At 37.8% G+C, this 22239-nt stretch overlaps 1 protein-coding gene across 4 annotated transcripts in view; it reads left to right on the forward strand.

Moving 5' to 3' along the window:
• Positions 1-22239, forward strand: part of crlf1.S (cytokine receptor-like factor 1 S homeolog) — a 77406-nt gene that overhangs the window by 37840 nt on the left and 17327 nt on the right. For all 4 annotated transcript variants that reach the window (XM_041579946.1, XM_018243702.2, XM_018243701.2 and 1 more), the window contains 3 exons: positions 12365-12643; positions 19815-19944; positions 21055-21224. In XM_041579946.1, the coding sequence (XP_041435880.1) occupies positions 12365-12643; positions 19815-19944; positions 21055-21224 (579 nt within the window). The remainder of the gene's footprint in view (positions 1-12364; positions 12644-19814; positions 19945-21054; positions 21225-22239) is intronic.

A 22239-nucleotide genomic window follows, 5' to 3' on the forward strand; every position in this document is an offset into this window, starting at 1 on the left:
CACTTAATAACAAAATTAACTAAACCCCCCATGGTGATAAGTCCCCATTGGCCCCCCTCCACTAGCCCCCTCCCTGCCTCCCCCCTGCACAGTCTTAACTCTGAATTCTGCCCCCTCTAGAAATAGTGACTGCACATGCAGAGTGAGCGCAGCGGAGCTCGTGGGCACCATCTTCTTCTCTTCAGCAATGTTTGTAAAGTGGTGTATTGGCGCATGCTCAGTTGGAGCAATCTTCCAGTTTGCAACAACTACTCACGCACTGAAATTGCCGAAGTGGAGGAAGAAGATACGAAGATTACCGAAGAGAAGAAGATGGTGCCCGTGAGCTCCCATGCACTCACTCTGCATGTGCAGTCGCTGTTTCTAGAGGGGGACATAATTCAGGGGTAATACTTTGCAGGGGGAGGCAAGGAGGGAGGCAGTAGGGACTTATCACCATGGGGGGTTTAGTTCTTCTTTAAAGTGACCATACAAGCTGCTGACTGACAGTGGCTTAACTATATAGTACTATGCCCTACAGCAAATTATTTTTCAGGCCCCCTAAATGTCTAAAGTTTGCCCTGTCTTACCAATATTTATTGACATTTTATATAAATTAGGGCCTATATCTCCTGGGGCCCCCTGCAGCTGCAGGGTCTGGTTCCTCTGTAGTTACATCCCTGCTGAAGACCTAGTGCATGTATGGGCCCCTCAAATAATATCTGTCTGAAAATCAGCCTGATGTCAGTAGGGCAGATTGAAAACCCTGTTGCCCCAATTGCCTGTATCCCAATCACACAATCAGATGGAATGGAAGGATCCACTAGTTTGGCAACATTAAAAAACAAGCAGATACATTATATGGCCACAGGGAACTTGTCTAGGGTATCAGGTAACCTAATATTTTGGCACCCCCAGTGATTTTAACTTTAGTTCTCCTTTCCAATTAGGAATGAAAAAAATAAATATGTGCAAAGAGGAATATGCAGATACCATATTTTGAAGGACACTTGGTGTTCCTGTCAAATTAAATTACACTCAATATAGGGCAATTTCTCCACCTGACTAGTTCATTTCTAACTGTGACCTTGTCTTGTAAAATCAGACTGCTTGAAGGGTTTAACTGCTTTTGACTTAACAAAGGAAAATACATATTCCAGTGTGACTTCTTTTCAGGAAAGTATTTAACACAGAGGGAATGACATATTATCAAACTGAGCGCACATCCAAAGTAGAAAGTGAATTCATAGTTGAATAGCGTGTAATTATATATACAGAGATTGGGCAATTTCAGCAATAACTTAATATACTGAGAGAAATAAACATAATATAACATAATAAAACATTATATTATGTCACACATCTCTACTAAAGTACATGTTTTGGTAAAAGTTGCAAAATTAGTAGTTATATTAACGCCAGCATGAAAATAAAAATTTAAGAAATTCTGTGTGCTAAAAACAGTGATTAAGCAAAAAAAATAAAAGCCTTGTATAGCAACAAGAAATTTTGTCTGTTCTACCATCAAATCTTAAGCTTGGGAATACGGATGAAACATTAGATGGAAGGTTAAAGTAGTAGTATTTTAACCTGAATAATTAAAGCACTCTTAAGTAACATGGATTAGAAATGTGATCAATGGTAAAACCCTTCACTTTCACCATGTAGATTTCATAGGTACATAACAATTAAGAGAGGTTAAGACTTTAGGGGTTATTTATGAAATTGATTACATGTTTTTTTTGCAGTTTGCACACTGCGTTTTACTAAATAGGAGTGGCTGCAGGTCTCTGTGCTGGCACTGACTTCGTTAGTCACCACTATATTAGTGATTGGTACAGACATAGGATTTTTAATTATCTGGGGTAAAATATTTGCTAAGAAAGCCCTAAGGGGAGCACCCTGTTGCATCTCATGGATAAGCAAATGACCCCTCTTATTTACAACCGCGGTTTATTACACTCTTGCAAGAGAACAGATAATTGTCAAAACAGCCTAATAGTTCCCTGGATTTGACAACACAAGTTGTGTGATAGAGTTCTTTGTGGTTTATAATAGTCAACCATTGTAAATTAAACCATGAAATAATCATAGGACTTATCTGGGAGCCCTATTAAGCTAGCTTTGTTGTAGTCCTCAATATCCTCACTATCCTCAGTTTATTAATCATTTGGTACATTTATCTTAGAAAGAACTGAACATCACTAACATAAGGTACATTCAAACTATTTTGTTATGAAAAATCATATCCTTCAAAAGGTAGAGAATAATAACTATACAGGGTATTATGAACCCTCCTTACCCTTTCTCCACTCTGCATATGTCTACCAGGCAATTTTGGGTTTGGTTCAGTACAAGCAGCAGGTTGAAAAACTTCAGAAGTTATCCCGGGAATTTGGAGATCAAGTTCAACTTGTACACCCATATAACCAGATAAGGCAGCATACATTTTTAGTAGATAATAACGATTTTCTGACATCATTTATAGACAAATGGAAGATACACGTTTGCTATACTCCAATGAGCAGGACACAAGTGTATCTTGTACTGGAGGTGTTTAGGCTTCTTTTGTCTATTTGATTGATTTGTGTTCTATTTGACTTTCCACCAGTGTAGTATTTGAGGGCATACAGTGGTGCCATGCACTAGTTTTTACAATTCGGGCGGAAACGTTTCATAGCTAGAGCGGCTGAAAGATGAGTTTGTGCTGTGGAGCACTCATTTTTTTCGGATTGTAAGACAGCCAGGGACAAGGCTTTAACAGTTACTGTTTTCTTTACTCCTAAAACAGGGATAGATAAAGCATAGTAGAATTGCATTATTGTTTCTACTTCAATAATCCTTAAGGGGCAGCATTAAGGTTTTATCTTGAGTAAGCTTGATTGGCAAGATGATTTGGGTCTTATACACTGTTTACTTGTTGGTGAAATTAACTCATTCTGAGTTGCAGGAATTATCTTTTGGAATATGAGGTAATTTAGTTGGTTAGACACTCTGCTAATGAAAGCAGATGCTCTTTGCCTTTAAACTGTTGCATAGCCTGAAACTTAATGAAACATTTTTAAAGATTTTTATATTGCAATTCATTAAGGCCTGTAATAATTCTTAAGGGGTACAGTTAGGGTGTTTAGTCTTTTGGGCTTGTAAGAATATCAAAGCCAGAAGTCTCATTAACATCATTAGTGGTCATTGTTTCATTTTTCAGTTCATTCTCATTTTTCAGTAGGTGAAAATGCTCTATATATCTAGTAAACCTATTTTCACAGTTGGTACTTTCTCAATACCTTTACTGTATATCTCTACTAGCCACAGTTACTTTCTATGTACGTTCAGTAATAACATGGTGTCCAGGCTAGTGGATAGGTGAGGTGCTGGAGTGCCCTTTCAAAATAGGATCTTAAGGTGGTATATAAGAAGTTTTAATTTTAAATATGTATGCTACAGGCATCTAGCTGAATGGTCATGGGACTGGATAAACATTTTGGGACAATAGCCAGCTAGACAAGAATACAATAACAATTCTGATTCAATCATCTTATTACAAGGATGCAGGCAAACTGAGATGGCAGCCTGCTGTGATTCAGGCATGGTGACTGACACTTCCTCTAAAATAATCGAACGTTAATTGTCTTTTGCCAGATTGTAATTTCGGTGGTTGGTAAAGTCTTCTGGCTCCTGCAAAAACAGAGCTATGTGTATAGTTATTTTAACTAAATCGACTTATTACATTGTAATACAATAGGAAAGGCAAACAAATATCCTAATACATAAATAGAGGCTACTTAGAAATCAGTAGTTGTTTGGATTGATGATCTTTGCAATTGTAATACTGTTGGCTTCCAATTACCCAGGAATTAAACAGGAAGATAGCCCTTAATGTTTGCAGTCATGGTATTATTAATTTTTTTTGTAATCTGTATTTAATCTTCAACCTGGCTGGGTGAGAAGATGAATTTAGGTACTCTTTAGTTTTGTGCCATGTAATTCGTCCTGCAAATACCCATTTAAAATTCTGAAAAGGACTGAAAAAGCCCAACCAAACAAATCTGCATTCAAAATCAGAAGGCCACAATACTCAAGCTCAAGTGATATAATTAGAATAGCAACATGACTTTTTGGTATTTAAAATGTGACTCTCCAGCTGCTACTACCTGTAGTACTTCCTTTTAAAACATCTCTGGCTGCTATAGTCCAATAAAACTTTAAAACGCCTATTTTTATTTTCCATAATATAGATAATTTTTAGTTGAACATTTGAAAGCTGCAGACATTGGTTATGGCCAACAGATGGCAGGCTAAGGCAAAATATTTTATAAAAATAAAAGGCATTTAAAATGAAAATTATAAAAGTCCTTGTGATTAAGATGCTTGTTTTATAATGGATAAATGGTAATGCAAAACAAGGACAGAATAGGGTGTATAGCAACGTTTATAATTGATGCAATCACCCACTTTTGCATAATCAAGCATAATCAATTGAAATTGATTGAAACATTTTGTTATTTTGATTTATTTACTTATTTGCAGCTCATAATGCTTTATACCTGCATGAGTAGCCCAGTGACTGACAGCAGGTATCAACCTGCAAAAATGGACCAGTAGGATGGCATATAATTGTGTACAAATGCAAATGTGTAGGAAAGGACAGGGTTTCTTAGGTGACAGCTTAATAGAGATAAGAGCATTGATTCAGATGGGAAGGTACTTTCAAAGTATTGCAGAGAAAAGGCAGTTGAGCAGTAGAAATACAAACTCCTTGTGCTCTGTGTACTGGCTGGAATCAAACCTAGGACCCCAGCACAAGCCACCATTGCTAACCTTTGTACCGCAAGTAGAATCATTCTCTCCATTTTATGAGCGTAGTGTGAATAATAGATTTCTTTCTATATATTGCCAAAGCTCGGTGCAGGAAAGGTTGTCATGGTATTTCTAAGGTGCACAATAATTCTCTACGGGGAGTATGTATTAAATGTTGTATTTAATTAGAGATGATGATAAGTTTGTTCTTGTATCCTTAAGAGAAAGTGGGAAATTGGCCAATGACTGGTTTTGTTGGAGATAACTATCCTGTATGCATGCATTTTAGTAGAACTAATTTACTTGTGTGGGTGTGCAAGACAATGAAAGAGAGAGAGAGAACAGCTTAGTACAGAATTTAAGAGTGTTCACTGCCAATGGAAAGTTGTATTGTTCACATCAATATGGTAATTAATTCTGGTATATCTGTGTGAGGAAGTTGAAGACTTACAGGCTGATGTATTAAATCTTGTCCATGGTACTGAAAATAAAATATTTTTGTTTTTATGGGTAGAGTGGATGACTCGTAAACAAAATTTTAGGCATATGCATTTCCCTACACAAGTTAATATACCCTCCCTGAACTTACTAAAAACTACTACTGGAATTCTTACAGTGAGTTTTAGTTTTGAGTATTTCAGTTTTGCTGAGTGTGCAAAGAAGTCATAAACTCTTCCGTACTCATCTGTATTAAAGGGGACACAATCATAAAATAAAAGTTTGTTTTTAAGTTTAAGGCTGAAAGTTGAAGATATCTTCAATATACTGTCATAAACAAATATGTACATATTTGTAGTTACAGATAATATAATGTCTAAGTTTATTTCTTTTGTTTTTAGTAGATTAATTAAATCCTTGGGTATTCTGTACATAATTACAAGTAATACATAATTTTGAACCACCCTTGTAAAATGCTACAGTGGTTGACCAGGTGCCTCTATTATTATTAGTTTAAATAAGACTACAGGATAGTTTAGCACTTAATGATCTTGTCCTCCTAGACACAAGCCTACAGCTCATATTCAGCATTTAATGTAGGATCTATCTGTAGGATTGCTTAGTTTTTATTTCTAATGTGTTTTGTTTCCCCAAATAGTGGATTCTAGTTAATCAATCATACAATATAGAGCTGAGAATTACTCTTCCTACAAGAGGAGATATCCCTGTCACTGTTAACAAATTGAGGGATCAAATGAGGCATACTTAGCTAGGTTGCGCCATAGTATATCCCCTGACACATTATTTACATGATTTAAAAAAAAATCATCATAGTTGGAACATACAGGATGTAACAATTTGACCAAAGGATATATTTCTTATCAAAGTATCTAGGATGACATGATTTTGCTTTCAGAATTGCATTAGCTGAGCATTCTTTCCTAAATATAGTTGTTTCAACTTTACTCCCCTCAGCGTTAAAGGTGATATCCCGAAATTGTATTGAGTGAACATTAATCTCATGCGTAAATGTTAAATTAAGTGTATTATGATGAAATAATTGCTTAACTAGGTCAACCGTTCCTGACCAAATCAATAGTGCAGTAAATGTCTACAGTTATATTGAAGTTTGTTTTTTTTTTAAATGTGTTAAACCCTCCATAAACATATTAGACAGTCAGAAGCTGGAAGATTATTCTTCCAAATTCCAGTAGTCTTATACAATTATCAAGCCTGTTTATGGTTTGAGCGTTTGAGGTTCTCTTTCATCCAGGTCATGGTATATTTATAATAATAAATCAAATCAATCAACTGTCTGATGACAGTCTCACACTTTTTTAGTCGTGTATTTATAACATGTAATGTGTTGCATAAATATATTATTTCAATTAATTACTTTATCCGCTTGTAGCACAATCAGGAGCACTGATTAAGTACTTTAATCTCCATCAAGTTAATTTAAACCAATGTGTTACATTTTATGTCAGGAGTCCCCAACCTTTTTTTTACCAGTGAGCCACATTGAAATGTAAAAAGAGTTGGGGAGCAGCACAAGCATGAAAAAGTCCCTTGGGGTGACAAATGAGGGCTGTGATTGGCTATTAGGTAGCCTCTATGTGGACTGGCAACCTACAGGAGGCTCTACTTGCCACTACTTTATGCAAATAAAACTCACTTCCAAGTCTGGAATTCAAATATAAGCACCTGCTTTGTGGACACTGACAGCAACATCCAAGGGGTTGGAAAGCAACATGTTGCTCACGAGCTACTGGTTGGGGATCACTGATTTATGCTAACACCATGTGACAATAACATTTCTAAGTCCATTGAATCATAAACAGAATGAGCCGGGAGACTTCTGTGCTGAGTTTTTGACATTTCCAGGAAGGACCTCAAACATCTCTATATATGACTACAAAATATAATTATAGTTATGCTTTCCATATCTTGTTCTAGCAATATCAATATCAGCTATGCCCAGAATATGACGCAATATACTAAAGGGATACTGTCATGGGAAAAAATTTAATTTTCAAAATGAATCAGTTAATAGTGCTGCTCCAGCAGAATTCTGCACTGAAATCCATTTCTCAAAAGATCAAACGGATTTTTTTATATTCAATTTTGAAATCTGACATGGGGCTAGACATTTTGTCAATTTCCCAGCTGCCCCTGGTCATGTGACTTGTGCCTGCACTTTAGGAGAGAAATGCTTTCTGGCAGGCTGCTGTTTTTCCTTCTCAATGTAACTGAATGTGTCTCAGTGGGACATGGGTTTTTACTATTGAATGCTGTTCTTAGATCTACCATAGTTACATAGTTACATAGTTACATAGTTAAATTGGGTTGAAAAAAGACAAAGTCCATCAAGTTCAACCCCTCCAAATGAAAACCCAGCATCCATACACACACCCCTCCCTACTTTTAATTAAAATTCTATATACCCATACCTATATTAACTATAGAGTTTAGTATCACAATAGCCTTTAATATTATGTCTGTCCAAAAAATCATCCAAGCCATTCTTAAAGGCATTAACTGAATCAGCCATCACAACATCACCCGGCAGTGCATTCCACAACCTCACTGTCCTGACTGTGAAGAACCCTCTACGTTGCTTCAAATCAAAGTTCTTTTCTTCTAGTCTAAAGGGGTGGCCTCTGGTACGGTGATCCACTTTATGGGTAAAAAGGTCCCCTGCCATTTGTCTATAATGTCCTCTAATGTACTTGTAAAGTGTAATCATGTCCCCTCGCAAGCGCCTTTTTTCCAGAGAAAACAACCCCAACCTTGACAGTCTACCCTCATAATTTAAGTCTTCCGTCCCTCTAACCAATTTAGTTGCACGTCTCTGCACTCTCTCCAGCTCATTTATATCCCTCTTAAGGACTGGAGTCCAAAACTGAACTGCATACTCCAGATGAGGCCTTACCAGGGACCTATAAAGAGGCATAATTATGTTTTCATCCCTTGAGTTAATGCCCTTTTTTATGCAAGACAGAACTTTATTTGCTTTAGTAGCCACAGAATGACACTGCCCAGAATTAGACAACGTGTTATCTACAAAGACCCCTAGATCCTTTTCATTTAAGGAAACTCCCAACACATTGCTATTTAGTGTATAACTTGCATTTATATTATTTTTGCCAAAGTGCATAACCTTGCATTTATCAACATTGAACCTCATTTTACAGTTTGCTGCCCAGTTTTCCAGTTTAGACAAATCACTTTGCAAAGTGGCAGCATCCTGCATGGAACCTATAGTTCTGCACAATTTAGTATCATCTGCAAAAATAGAAACAGTACTTTCAATGCCCACCTCCAGGTCATTAATAAACAAGTTGAAAAGCAAGGGACCTAGTACAGAGCCCTGCGGTACTCCACTAACAACACTGGTCCAATTAGAAAATGTTCCATTTACCACCACTCTTTGTAGTCTATCTTTTAGCCAGTTCTCTATCCAGGTACAAATACTATGTTCCAGGCCAACATTCCTTAATTTAACCAGTAACCTTTTGTGTGGCACTGTATCAAATGCTTTAGCAAAGTCTAAGTAAATCACATCCACTGCCATCCCAGAATCGAGGTCTCTACTTACATTCTCGTAAAAAGAAATTAAGTTACCAGGCAGCTGTTATCTTGTGTTAGGGAGCTGTTATCAGGTTACCTTCCCATTGTTCTTTTGTTTGGCTGCTGGGGGGGAAAAGGGAGGGGGGGGTGATATCACTCCAACTTGCAGTACAGCAGTAAAGAGTAATTGAAGTTTATCAGAGCACAAGTCACATGACTTGGGGCAGCTGGGAAATTGACAATATGTCTAGCTCCATGTCAGATTTCAAAATTGAATATAACAAAAACTGTTTGCTCTTTTGAGAAATGGATTTCAGTGCAAAATTCTGCTGGAGCAGCACTATTAAGTGATTCATTTGAAAAAAAATTTTTTTCCCATGACAGTATCCCTTAAGGCTTTTGCAAAGGCACAGAATGTGTAACAGTATGAAACACATCTAGTGATGCTGAGTTATGTCCAGCACCACTAATAAAATCAGTAACTTAAAAACACTATGCTGCCTGGCACAGAGCCACCATGCCTCTATCCATGTCTTAGTACAGGAGTTACCAAACTTTCTTACTCATTGGGGAGAAACACAACCATGATAAAAGTTCCTGGTGGATATTTGGTAGCCTCTGTGTGTATTGTCAGCCTATAGTATGGCTGTGTTTGGCAGTACATCTTGTTTTTATTCAGCTAAACCTTGCCACAAAACCAGGAATCTAAAAATAAAAACCTGCTGGGACACTGAGAGCAACATCCAAAGGGTTAGTGAGCAATATGTTGCTCACAAGCCATTGGTTGGGGACCACTGTCTTAGTGTGATACTCTGCAGGCCAGAAGTATGCAAACTGTGTTATGACAGGTGTTGCAGAGATACAGATGTCATCAGAGGGCAGATAGGAGTTGACATTTTGTAACATTTGTAGTACATTATTCCTGATATTCTGTACAAATTTTGCTGTGATGCTTGGTCATGCACCATGGACTACATGGGAATGTGTTGGACAATAATAATAATAATAAAGATCAATTGAGTAACACTTGGGGCACATCTACAGACATCCATTTAGGACATCACCCAGCCAAATCCCTTTACTACATGTGTGATTTACACTGTGGTGTCTTAGTCAAGACAGCGTTAATACATTAACGTTTATTACAACCCATCATTGTCTTTGCTCTTTCTTCATACTTCTCATGAGTTCTAAGCCCTTGCCTCTTCTTCTTTTTTTTGATTTTCAGCTATCCTCCATTAGTGTCTGCCTTTCTCCATAATCCTTAATGGATTGTATGTGCTCCTCCATATGTTTACATTTTAATCCACATATAGGTGTAGTGCACTGAATCCCACATGATGCCATTCAGTTCAGCCTTCCTATGCATGAATAGGGTTGAAATATACATAAATATATGGTGCCATATACTTCTGAGTTGTCATGCTTGTATTCTTTCTTTTAATAAAACCAGTAGAGATAGCAGACCGAATATCTCTTAAGGGGTCCAAAAATATATAAGGGCTCTGTTACAAGAAAATCTATTTGATAATGATATGAATGGAAACATCTGACTTTTTTTCTATACAAATGCACAGACTTGGGAACTAATGCAACTGAATTCTAGATACTTATGGATAATTTATTTTGCTGTATTTTAATGTCAGTGCTTCTCTTCAAATTCAGAACATCTGGTACAAAGTTAGGAAACAGATATACTGATATTTTGAATGCACTTTCAGATGTAAATTAAATTGAGCCTCCGTGTAATTCTTTATGGGGGTTTTTCAGCAAAGCCAGGAGGATTCACAAGAGCATAATGTAATAAAAAATGCAAAGTTTGCTTAGTTTTAGTAAACCAGTCAGGAGATATTTGTGGTTCTGTTGGTTGAAAGCAAATACCTAATTGTTACGTTTTCAGAGATCCAGGGTTTGACGTGTTTGTTTATATTAGAGTCTACATAGTTTCGTTTATTGGGTCTCGTCATGAAAAAAAAGTTCTTGTGAAAAGAAGGATTTTTAAACGTGGCTCAGTGCACACACAAGATAGTATTCTTGTAAGGGATAACGTAGGGGGTACTGTGGAGGCAGCAGGAGGAAAGCAAGTCTTTTAGGCAAGAGCTGACTGAACCCAAAGGACACAGACAGGAAATGGGCAGGAACAGGGTGATGAGGGTGATGAATCAGACTGGAACAGGTGCAGAGCAGAACAGGACAGAGAGGGCGAAGATCCGGACTGGACTAGACAGGATGAAGAGGACAAGGGTCAGGACAGGAACAGACTGAATGGGACAGGACTGTACAGGTGTAGATTGGATCAAACTGGGGATAGAGTGCAGAAGGAGACTGGAGCAGTAGTAGACTGGAGCAGAAGGTGACTAGAGCAGAACGAGAGGATGGGAGCAGAAAGGCAGGATAGTGTGAGGACTGGATAGCTAGGGGACTGGATAGCAAGAGGACTGGATCGCAAGAGGACTGGATCGCAAGAGGACCGGATCGCGAGAGGACCGGATCGCGAGAGGACTGGATCGCGAGAGGACTAGATAGCGAGAGGACTGGATAGTGAGAGGATTGGATATAAGACAGGTTAGGTGCAAGGCAGAACAGAAAGCAGTAATCAGGAACAGGCAAGGTACGGTCGGTTCAAGGACAAGGCCGGAAAAGGTACTAGTTAAGGTTGGGTTTGGAGTGAGGTGCAGAGCAAGATTTAAAATAGCAAGGAAAGCTGGGCAGGGTAAGGTCAAGGCAAGGTTAAAGCAAGGAAAGATCAAGGTATAAAGCAGGACTGGAGCAGAACTGGAAGGGGAAGGTAAGGCAGGGTTCAGAGCCAGGCAGGACAAGACAGGGAAGAGTTCAGACAAGGCAAGGAAAGGAGGCTCGAGCAGGTAGCCTTAGCTAGCGACAATGCCACACTGCTACTTTGGGACGCCAATGCTCAGGCAAGGAGTGTTCGGAGGGCTGGCATTAAATAGGGCAGAGTAGCCCTGATTGGCTGACTACTGGGACTGCAACTGTCAGGTAATATACAGTGGGTAACCCTACAGGCTGCTCACCTGGCCCAGTGGTTAAGGTAAAGGTTCCTGGCTTGAATCCCAGCAGAGCCTGACAATTCTGCAATAATATAATTTTCCTTATGGTTTATTCATATGATGTAGAATTGTGTTATAGTTTTTATGAATCAAAAAGAAAATGTTACTTTCAATGTTGTTCTTGTGCCTAGCTGAGAAATTGCTCCTATATTGTCACAATATCAGTTGCTTGAGGGAAACATCATTAATATAGCTCATTATTCACCTAAACTTGTTACATTACAAAAAAAAGTTGAAAGACAAGATATGTGTAATGATCAATGTTTGAAGCTGCAGACAATTTAAAATTGTTCCCTCTCTTCCTTGGAGATTAACTGTAATTACTAAAATATCTGAAGCCATAACGATACATGGTAACACACTAAATATAATAAACAGGTACATAATGATTCACGCAGAAGCCTTACACATACCAGATTAAGTAACCAGTAAATATTGTTGATGCTAATTTAAGCCTGCAGCTAGAATGCCTGCGTAACATACCCACTAATTACTTCTCATTTTATCTGCAGATCCTGCTGTAATAATCCCACAAGACCCAACTATAACAATAGGAACATCACTAACTGCTTCTTGCTCAGTGGACCCAGATTTAAACCTGAAAGTTGAGGACCTGTCCTGGACCCTAAATGGGAGAAGGCTCCCAGCAGAGCTGTATAAGATACTCAACAACACATCTTTAAGTGTGGTCTTGAACAACCTGAATGGATCCAAGCAGCAGTCAGGAGATAACCTGGTGTGTCACGGCAAAGACGGGAGAATCCTGGCGGGCTCATGTCTTTATGTTGGATGTATGTTTTTAATTCTCAGGCTTAGAAAACAGGGGCATGTATACTGAATGGATGCCCAATTGTGTATCTCTGGTGGGTTAACATTACATTATCATCAAGACTAGACAATTCTAGACAAGAAGATATCAGTTGTTTGCATGCCAGTGAGAGTTTCAAGGCTAGTTTTCTATACAGGACCTCATTCTAGAAAGCTCTCCAAAAATTTATAAATTTCATACAGGAGATCATTTCTGGAGTTATCCAATATAACATAACCCCCCATCTACTTTTATTAGAAAACATTGTTATTTTTATTTAAGGTTAACATTGTGGTTTTTGTAACTTTGACAAAACCAAAACATTAACTATATCATGTTTAATCTTCCATTTTTAATTTTTCTTATACTTTTCTAAAATCTATGAAGGTGTGCTTCTGTAACCTTTGGATGCTTCATAGTATACTGTAGATTACTGACTTTAAGGCAGACAGGATGCTTTGTCATCTGAGCTTAATGTCACCATGGGCAACAAAATGTTGTTTACATTCCGATGGGGTTAATTTAAATCTCCGGTGGTAAACATATTCATCTCACATGCATAAGAGTTGCCTCACAAGGCAACTTTGGGTGACTACGTGATGCATATGTAGTCTTAGGGTGAATGGTTAATTTCTGACATTATAATATCTCTGATCTACAAGCTATAGTAATATTCATACAGTAATACTTTATAGAGCTAACATCACCTATAAAGTTTCTGCACTAAACATAAGTTAATTAAATCATTCATAATGTGTTTTCCCCACCTTGCATTAACAAAGGGTCGGTTTTTGGTCTTAAGTATCTAAACATCAATAAACAATAAGGGGCATGTTGATAAAGCGTTTTAAAATGAAAGTCACCGGAAAAAAATAGTGTAAAAAGCTGTGTAAAATAAATGGCAAGTTTATCAAGCATTGTGTGATTTTACGCCATGCAAATGCCAGATTTGATGTTGATATTGTAAAAGTATGTACCAATTTTACACCGTTTTTTACAGACTGAAGCCTGGCGATGTGTGGTGTATAATCCCACTGTTTTTTTACACAGCATAATAAATATACCCCTAAGGTTTCTAGCCAAAAACATAAACATTATCTGCACTTGTAATAGCTTATGAACAACTTGTAGGCAAGCCAGTTAAGTTTGGCTGCTTCCAATACTAAATAGAGGCAAATTACTTATAGCAGAGGTTGTCAGCGTCATACTAACTGTCCCTGATGAGAGGGCAGCCCCACAGTCTAGGATTCGTCTAGGATACTACAATAATCAGACAAAACTTAAAATACACAAATGGACACAATTCTAATAACCTGACTATGAGAATGCAAAAATAACTAGAGATCAGCATTTATGCTGTATTTTGCCCACGTTCACTCATGGCCATTTTAATAGGTTTCTTTGTGTTTCATTGACAAAGCTCAAAAGGTAAGGCCATTAGGCCAATTACTTCAATAAGCAAATGACAAGGTTAATGCCTACAATTATTTACTGTAGTAAAATGTTCTCTTTAGACTTTCCATTAGTAACCACATGTAAAATAAACAGAAAGTTACAGGAAGAGGAATATTTATTTTAGAAAACAAGTACGAGAGAACATATTGCAGCTGTAACGTAGTATGGCTCTAATTTAGTGTGGAAGCCTTGTTGCAAAAACAACACTGGTGCAAAGATGCCAATCCTGTATTAAAGGCCCTACTCTTTGAAGTTAGGTGTTACAGCTTTCACATCTGTTCATCACACCAAAAAACTGTGCAAAGACTTTAACACCTATCTTTAAAATAATAACAGGTGCAACTATAAAATGTGCATACAGGTAAATCGGTATCTGCAGTCTTATCCAATGTCTTTTTTTAGCTTTTTATTCAGCAGCTCTTCAATTGGCATCTTAAACAATTTGGTAACTAGGGTCCAAAGTACCCTAGCAACCATGCATTGATTTGAATAATAATACATTGGTAGCCTTAGAGAATTTATTTTTTAGAAGGAAGTCAGCGACACCCATTGAAAAGCTGCAAGGAGTCAGAAGAAAAAGGCAAATAACTATAAAACTATAAAAAATATGAAAACCAATAAAAAAAATTGCTTAGAATTGGCCATTCTACAACATAATTAAAGTTACCTTAAAGGTGAACCACCCCTTTAAGTCGAGGCCAATACATACTTACAAACATTTCTTCTTTCATTTTACATGTGTGTGAGCTCCATTTTTGCATAAATATGAATTGTTCTCCAAGTACAATGCAATTCATTCTTCAGGTCAAGGCAGTAAAGACACAGCAAGCTATACAAAATGAAATATACTAGTAAATGTATGTATATTTGTAGGGGGAGGGAGAATATAAAGACATATTGTTTTAGTTTAACCACATTTTCACTATTCTAGACCCATCGTTTGATACTGAAGTTTTCCCAAAAGACATAACAGTTTATGTAGTAGGTACATATATCTTAATAGATTGCGTGAGCTTGTTCTAAGCTCTGTGAAAGGAACAATAAAAACTGGGTAAATAGATGCTGTACAAAATTAAAAATGTTTCTAATATAGTTAGTTAGCCAAAAATGTAATGTATAAAGGCTGTAGTGAGTGGATGTTTAACATAAAAGCCAGAACACTCTGCTTTTCAGCTCTCTAACTCTGAGTTAGTCAGTGACCCACATAGGACATAACATCAGTAAGTTTGAAATTGATCCTTCGCATGCAGCTCAGATTCAAAAGCAGACAGTTATGACCCATGTGCCCCCCTCAAGTCACTGATTGGTTACTGTCTGGTAACCAATCTGTGCAGAGCAGGAAGTAGTACTCTGTTAGACATCCAGTCACTCCAGCCTTTATACATTACATTTTTGGCTAACTAACTATATTAGAAACATTTTTTATTTTACATAGTCTATCTATTTACCCAATTTTTATTTTTATACTGAACAATTCTTTTAAGACATAATAAACTTTAGATAAGACGAGCAGAGAGAAAACCAACATTACATGCTAAAAAAATTACAAATAAGTGAAGTACGACTCTATTTGGTTTAGTGTTTATTTCTTTGACTTCTAAATATTTAAGATCTGTTTTAAATATTGTATTTCATTTTCTGATAATTTTCTCCCAGTCGTCTTGCCATGGTGATAAATGCACCCAAGGCTGCTTACTCAGGGGCAGAGAAACCTCTTTTCTGAACATTTCTTATTAAATCCAGTAGTTTTCATAAATTTAAGATGTACTTAAAGGTTATTTAGCTATTTTTCAGATGACTAATGGGCAGTTAATGAGTACTATAAAAATGTCAGAAATAAAGGTGTTTTATCAAGATTTACATTTTAATTAAGATTTATAGGAACAAAAGATATCTTTATTCCTCTTTGGAAGGACAGATCTCTGTTCAACCTGAAATAGAATCCAAGGGAAAAAGGCAACTCTTTAACAGCACATAAAAGATTTATTTTCAACATAGTCCTATTTAATGAGACAATATAATATTGAAACAGTAGTTTTTTTGCTATAAAGAAGTAAGAGCATTGCCAATTCAAAGACACTTTAATATTCACTAGTAGGGTGCTGAGTATACATGGGCACATAAAGAAATTAAATGCAAACATAGGAATAAAAAGCAAATAGGCGGCTATCCGGATAAAATTGGAAGCGGCCATTTATTTGCCTGTATATGCAAAAATATATGAAAAGGTGAGCTATCTGTTATATAATTGTAATAAACAACAGTTGTTGAATTTTTATGCAAGAAATCTATATAGAATATCTCGTAGAATATAATGGATGAAGCAAAATGATAGGGCCCATTTACGTCTGCAAGCCATTTGCGTTCACACAAATTTCCCCTTAGTTACAAGTAAAACCCCATTCATTAAAGGTAATTGCATCACAAATGCTCCTTGCACTTCCTTGTAGTTGCCTCTGCCTTCTTGTTCCAAATCAAGCATTTCTGCACCTATTAATGCAAAGGAAACCTGGAGCTACCCCCACGCCTGGACCAGGGTTCCCTTAGTATCCTTCTGTCTAAGGTTGGTGGCACACGTGGCTACTTGGGGAGATTAGTCACCCTGCGACAAATTGCTTCTTCTTCGGGCAACTTATCTCCCCAAAATGCCTCACAAGGAAACTTTGGGCAACTTCAGAAAGCGAAGTGATCTGAGTGCCATCCAGCCGGCGATTTACATTCTAGCCGACGGGAAGGCATTTTGGGGAGATAAGTCGTCCGTAGATTTGGCATTTTGTCATTGGACGACTAATTTCCCCAAGTAGTCATGTGTGCCACCACCCTAAAGAATAGGCTACACGCGTGACTTGCGCTCTCATAGTGGAATACCCGTAGAGAAAGCAGATCCCACGTGGGGCAGGGAGGTCTGGACCAAAGGGATTGTTTTCTCTTTAGCTGTAGATAAATCCCCTCTCCTACCTGTAAGAGAGCAGGTGGGGGTCAGGGGGTGAGTATGGGTTGTGATGAACTTTGGCCCTTCCAGAGATATTTTTGCAGGGACATCTTGCAACGTGTAGTTATGACGCTATGTGGTGCAACGGATTCTTGCTTCTATAACACATAAGGTTATTAAAACGATACTTGTTTTGCTTTTTCACCTGGCTGCAAAATTACAGGTTTATAAGTTTCTGTCTGGAACAGCAATAATAATTCTGGCTGTAATTTTACATACTGCCTCCCTATCCAGTATACAGTACCTGCATACTAACTACAATACAAAAAAACTCACATGTTTTAAAATGCTCATCCTTCTGTTATGCTAAAGACTGTTCCAATTCTATTCAAGCACTGTATTCTATTTAGTCATTCCTTGAGTACTCTGTCTTTGCCTCTGGACTATTCTGTTAACATCCATGGAGTGGAATCTCCTTGTTGTACTTACATTTATCCTCCTTCACAAACATACAACAAGCAATTGGACAAGAATGCTGCTTTTGTAGAACTAGCTGATTTTTCATTTCAAAGCCCTATCTTATATATTAACTATTACAAACTTGGATGTTCTAACAAGTCTCAGCTTTAGAGTTCTTGTCAATGTAAAGCTGTCGTTTACCTGGGGCTACTCTGATGAGGAGTGTACAAAATACATCGGCCATTATTAATCCACATCTGTTCTCAAACACCAATATACCCCAAAAAATGTATCCACTGCACAAAGCAAAAAAAACAAAAATGAATGCAATGTTCTCTTCTTGTGTATGATTTAATACTGAATTTTTTTTTGAGTACCGGAGTGATTAAAATGCATTGGATCCATATTAAATAGACTAGGGGAACAATGTTTTGGTGGGAAATCCTGGGATTAAGTCTTGTCATCAACCTGACTGTGTGAATCTCCCTGTGCTTCCTCCTAAATCTGTGAGGCCTTATTTATGACCAGCAATAACAGATGTGGTGATACAAAAAGGGGCACCGCTGCTGCAAGCATTCCTTAAATATACTTTCAACTTTTGCATAGTTGCTTTGGCTCCATTACATCTTTTCCACACCCTGTCCAAAAGTGTGCACAAGTTCATCTGTTGACATTGGGGAACCCTGGAGCTTAAAGGAGAACTAAACCTCCCACAATGGTAAGTCCCCACTAGCCTCCCTCCGTCAGCCCCCCTCCCTGCCTCCCCCCTGCAAAGTCTTACCCCAGAATTCTGTCCCCTCTTGAAATAGTGACCGAACATACAGAGTAAGCAGAGCAGTGCCATCTTCTTCTCTTCGGTAATCTTTGTGAAGTGAGCAGCGTAATGGCGCATGCACAGTTGGAGCAATCTTCCGGTTCGCAACAACTGCGCATGCGCCGAAAGAGATGGAAATTGCCGAAGGGGAAGAAGAAGACACAAAGATTACTGAAGAGAAGAAGATGGCGCACTTGAGCTCCGCTGCGCTCACTCTACATGTGTGGTCACTATTTCAAGAGGGGACAGAACTCTGGGATAAGACTGCGCAGGGGGGAGGCAGGGAGAGTGGCCAATGGAGGGGGGCCAGTGAGAACTTAACATCAGGGGGGTTTAGTTCTCCTTTAAGAGTGCTCCAGTGTCATTACACTAAGTACATTATGAGTATTCTGCACATCAGTGCAGAGTACAGATAATGAAAAATGCCAACGCAATTGCATTGTCTATGCTCAGATGAGTAGTGAAACGTCTTCTATGATTACTCAGCAAGTCCAGTTGCTTTAGATTTACCTATACCAGATATACCATGACCTGGATGAATGAAAATCTTCATAGTCACACTGCATTGTCTATGGTAAAGCACCATCTGGTACAACTCAACCTAGTGGCTGCAATTATCAGGGTTGGAACTAGGCAGAAGAGGCACCTGCAAAGGTTACAATGATGGAGTGCTGGTCAGGTACTAGGAGGTGAGGTGCCTAGGCTGGCTTAGTCCGCCTCAGGCAATTATGTTGGAATTATGGTGGAAAACACTGCATTGTAGGTAAAACACATAGCAATTTAGGCATTTAGGGATACACTGCATTTGCACTCTTAAATGATCAATCTAGGGTTATGCCCTACCAGTAGGAAGCAACATGATCATAATGTTTAATAGTGTATCTGTACTATAACGTATAGTTGTTTTCTATGACTAATAGGGCACATGTTGGTTAATGTTATGCAATGTTATGCAAATGTGAAATGCAAGGTCCCTGAGGCAAGGGTTTGTTTTGTTGTGTACATCTTTGTATATAATAGCACCATTATATAAATATAATGATAAATGAATATAATGATAATTCTGGAACACCTTGCAGTGTATGAGAGTTTGGAGAGAGTACTAAACATAAGTTGTACTAGATTTCTTTGATGCCTTTAGCTTGGCACTTTTGGTTTTAACAGAAATGCAACAGTATAATAATTCAGGCAGCCTATAATGCCATGATGACAGCCTAGCTATAGATAAAGACACACATGAATCTTCATACCTTAAGTCTACTAGAAAATCATGTAAACATTAAATAAACCCTATAGGCTGGTTTTGCTTCTAATAAGGATTAAATATATCTTAGTTGGGATCAAGTAACTGTTTTATTATTACAGACAAAAAGGCAGAAATCATTTTTAAAAATTGGAATTATTTGGATAAAAACAACCATTACGTTGCATTGAATTTGCCTGACTTTTTTTGCTAACATGAATATTGTTGTATGTGCTTTTTATCTTTTGTAGTGCCCCCTGAAAAGCCAACCAATATAACTTGCTGGTCGAAGAATATGAAAGATCTGACCTGCAAATGGCTTCCGGGAAGTGAAGGGGAGACATATCTGCATACAAATTACACACTGAAATACAAACTGAGGTATGATTCTAAGTACAAATATATGCTGGATACTGACATACACATCTAAAGCATCTATTATTAAATATGTATTTTCATTCTGTCTGTTTGTATGACCTATTGTTGTTATCTGAACCAAAGGTCTTTATTTTGTGACTTAAAATTATGGCTTATAAACTGTGGTCACTGTAATTTAAAGGAGACAGAAAGGCTAAAATTAAGTAAGTTTTATCAGAAAGGTCTATATAAATACACCAGTAAACCCTCAAAGTAATGTTGCTCCGAGTCCTCTGTCAAAAGAAACACAGCATTTCTTTCCTTCTATTGTGTACACATGGGCTTCTGTATCAGACTTCCTGTTTTCAGCATAATCCTCTAGGGCTAGGGCTTGAGCATGCTCAGTTTGCTCCTCTCCCCCTCCCTCCTCCCCTCCCTGCTGTAATCTGAGCCCAGAGCTATGAATGAGCAGGGAAACTCAGGCAAGAAGTGATGTCACACCAAGAAAATATGGCAGCTGCTATCCTAAACAAACCTAGAGAGCTTCTAGAGCTGTTTACTCAGGTATGGTAAAGCATTCTACAGAATAAATAGTGTTATAGCTTGCACTGTTGTGGCTAATCTATTGGCAACAAACTGCTTTGCTAGCTTTCCTTCTCCTTTAAAGGCCACTTACGTATCTTATTTGCCAGTTCTTTGTATAAGCATGATTTTATACAGGTGAGATGGTTAGTATTATTACTACAATTTCACCTGCTGATCAGTTGAGTTATCCATAAAATAAACGTTTTCGTGGCCTACAGCTGAGAATTATTCTACTGTACAAAAAAGCATAGCACTGCTTGCAGAAATATATTGATCTTGTGTTTCCTCTTTATGACTTTTGTCTGCATTCTTCATGTATTTCTAATTTAAAACATGAATTAGACTTTCCACTGAGTACAAGTCTGGTTTAGGGTAAAATACAACTCATGGATATTTATTCATTTAACATTTTCTTTAGGAATGTTTCTGAAGTCAAATAGGATTTTGATAGGGGCTTGTGATGAAATATTCTGTAGCTAATCAGGTATAATAGTAAAAAGTGTTAAATTGGGACCAGATGAATGCTAATAGGAGCCTTATATTTTCCAGGTGGTACGGCAGAGATAATACATGTTTAGAATATCACACCATGGGGCCTTACTCCTGCCATATCCCAAAGGATCTTGCTCTCTTCACACCCTACGAAATTTGGGTGGAAGCTTCAAACAGACTTGGATCCACCACCTCTGACATAATAACCTTGGACATTCTTGATGTGGGTAAGATACATTGCAACATGTGCCTTTGACCCACTACAACATAGCCCTAGGAAGTATTCACTGTGCAAATTAGTTTACCTTGTAACCTTTTTCTTTAAGCCTTTAAATGGCAGAAGTTCATTCAGGATAACTTTAAATGTACAAATATTTCAAAGGGTGCATAGAAAAAAGTTGTTTTCAGGTTAAACAAATTAAGTTGTGCTTCTGTATTGTGCCTCGTACATGGTGTGAAGCAAGTAGGAGAAGTAAAGAAAATTAATTTTATAATGGTGATGCATGTCATAATCATGATAGGATTTTTTGTAAATGTATGATGTATGTATGATATGTATTAGAAAGCATTTTACACAAAGGCCATTTACCGTATATACTCGAGTATAAGCCGACCCGAGTATAAGCCGAGGTACCTAATTTTACCTACGAAAACTGGGAAAACTTATTGACTCTAGTATAAGCCTAGACACAACTACAGCCCTGTCTCCCAGCAGCGCACATTCTGCCAGAGCGACCCCCCAGCGATCAACGGGACTTCTTTGCAAAGTTGATGGTGACAGAGAATTGCCAAACGGATTACTGTGTGCATTGTCCCACTGTCCCACTACCATGTGCAGAGGGTGCTGTGTGATATTGCCATCACTGTTAATCTTTCATATAACCAACAGAGGGCGCTGTGTGATATTGCAGTCACTGTTATTCTTTAATATAACCAACAGAGGCCGCTGTGTGATATTGCAGTCACTGTTATTCTTTAATATAACCAACAGAGGGCGCTGTGTGATATTGCAGTCACTGTTATTCTTTCATATAACCAACAGAGGGCGCACTGTTATTCTTTCATATAACCAACAGAGGGCATTGTGGGATATTGCAGTCTCTCCCCAAGTGAACTGTTGGTATAGGAATGATTAAAAGTGACTGCAATCTCAGCTACTGCCCGCTGACTCGAGTATAAGCTGAGGTAGACTTTTTCAGCACATTTTGGATGCTGAAAAACTTGGTTCATACTCGAGTATAT

The sequence above is a fragment of the Xenopus laevis genome, chromosome 1S (assembly GCF_017654675.1).
Source record: "Xenopus laevis strain J_2021 chromosome 1S, Xenopus_laevis_v10.1, whole genome shotgun sequence".
NCBI classification, from domain to species: domain Eukaryota; kingdom Metazoa; phylum Chordata; class Amphibia; order Anura; family Pipidae; genus Xenopus; species Xenopus laevis.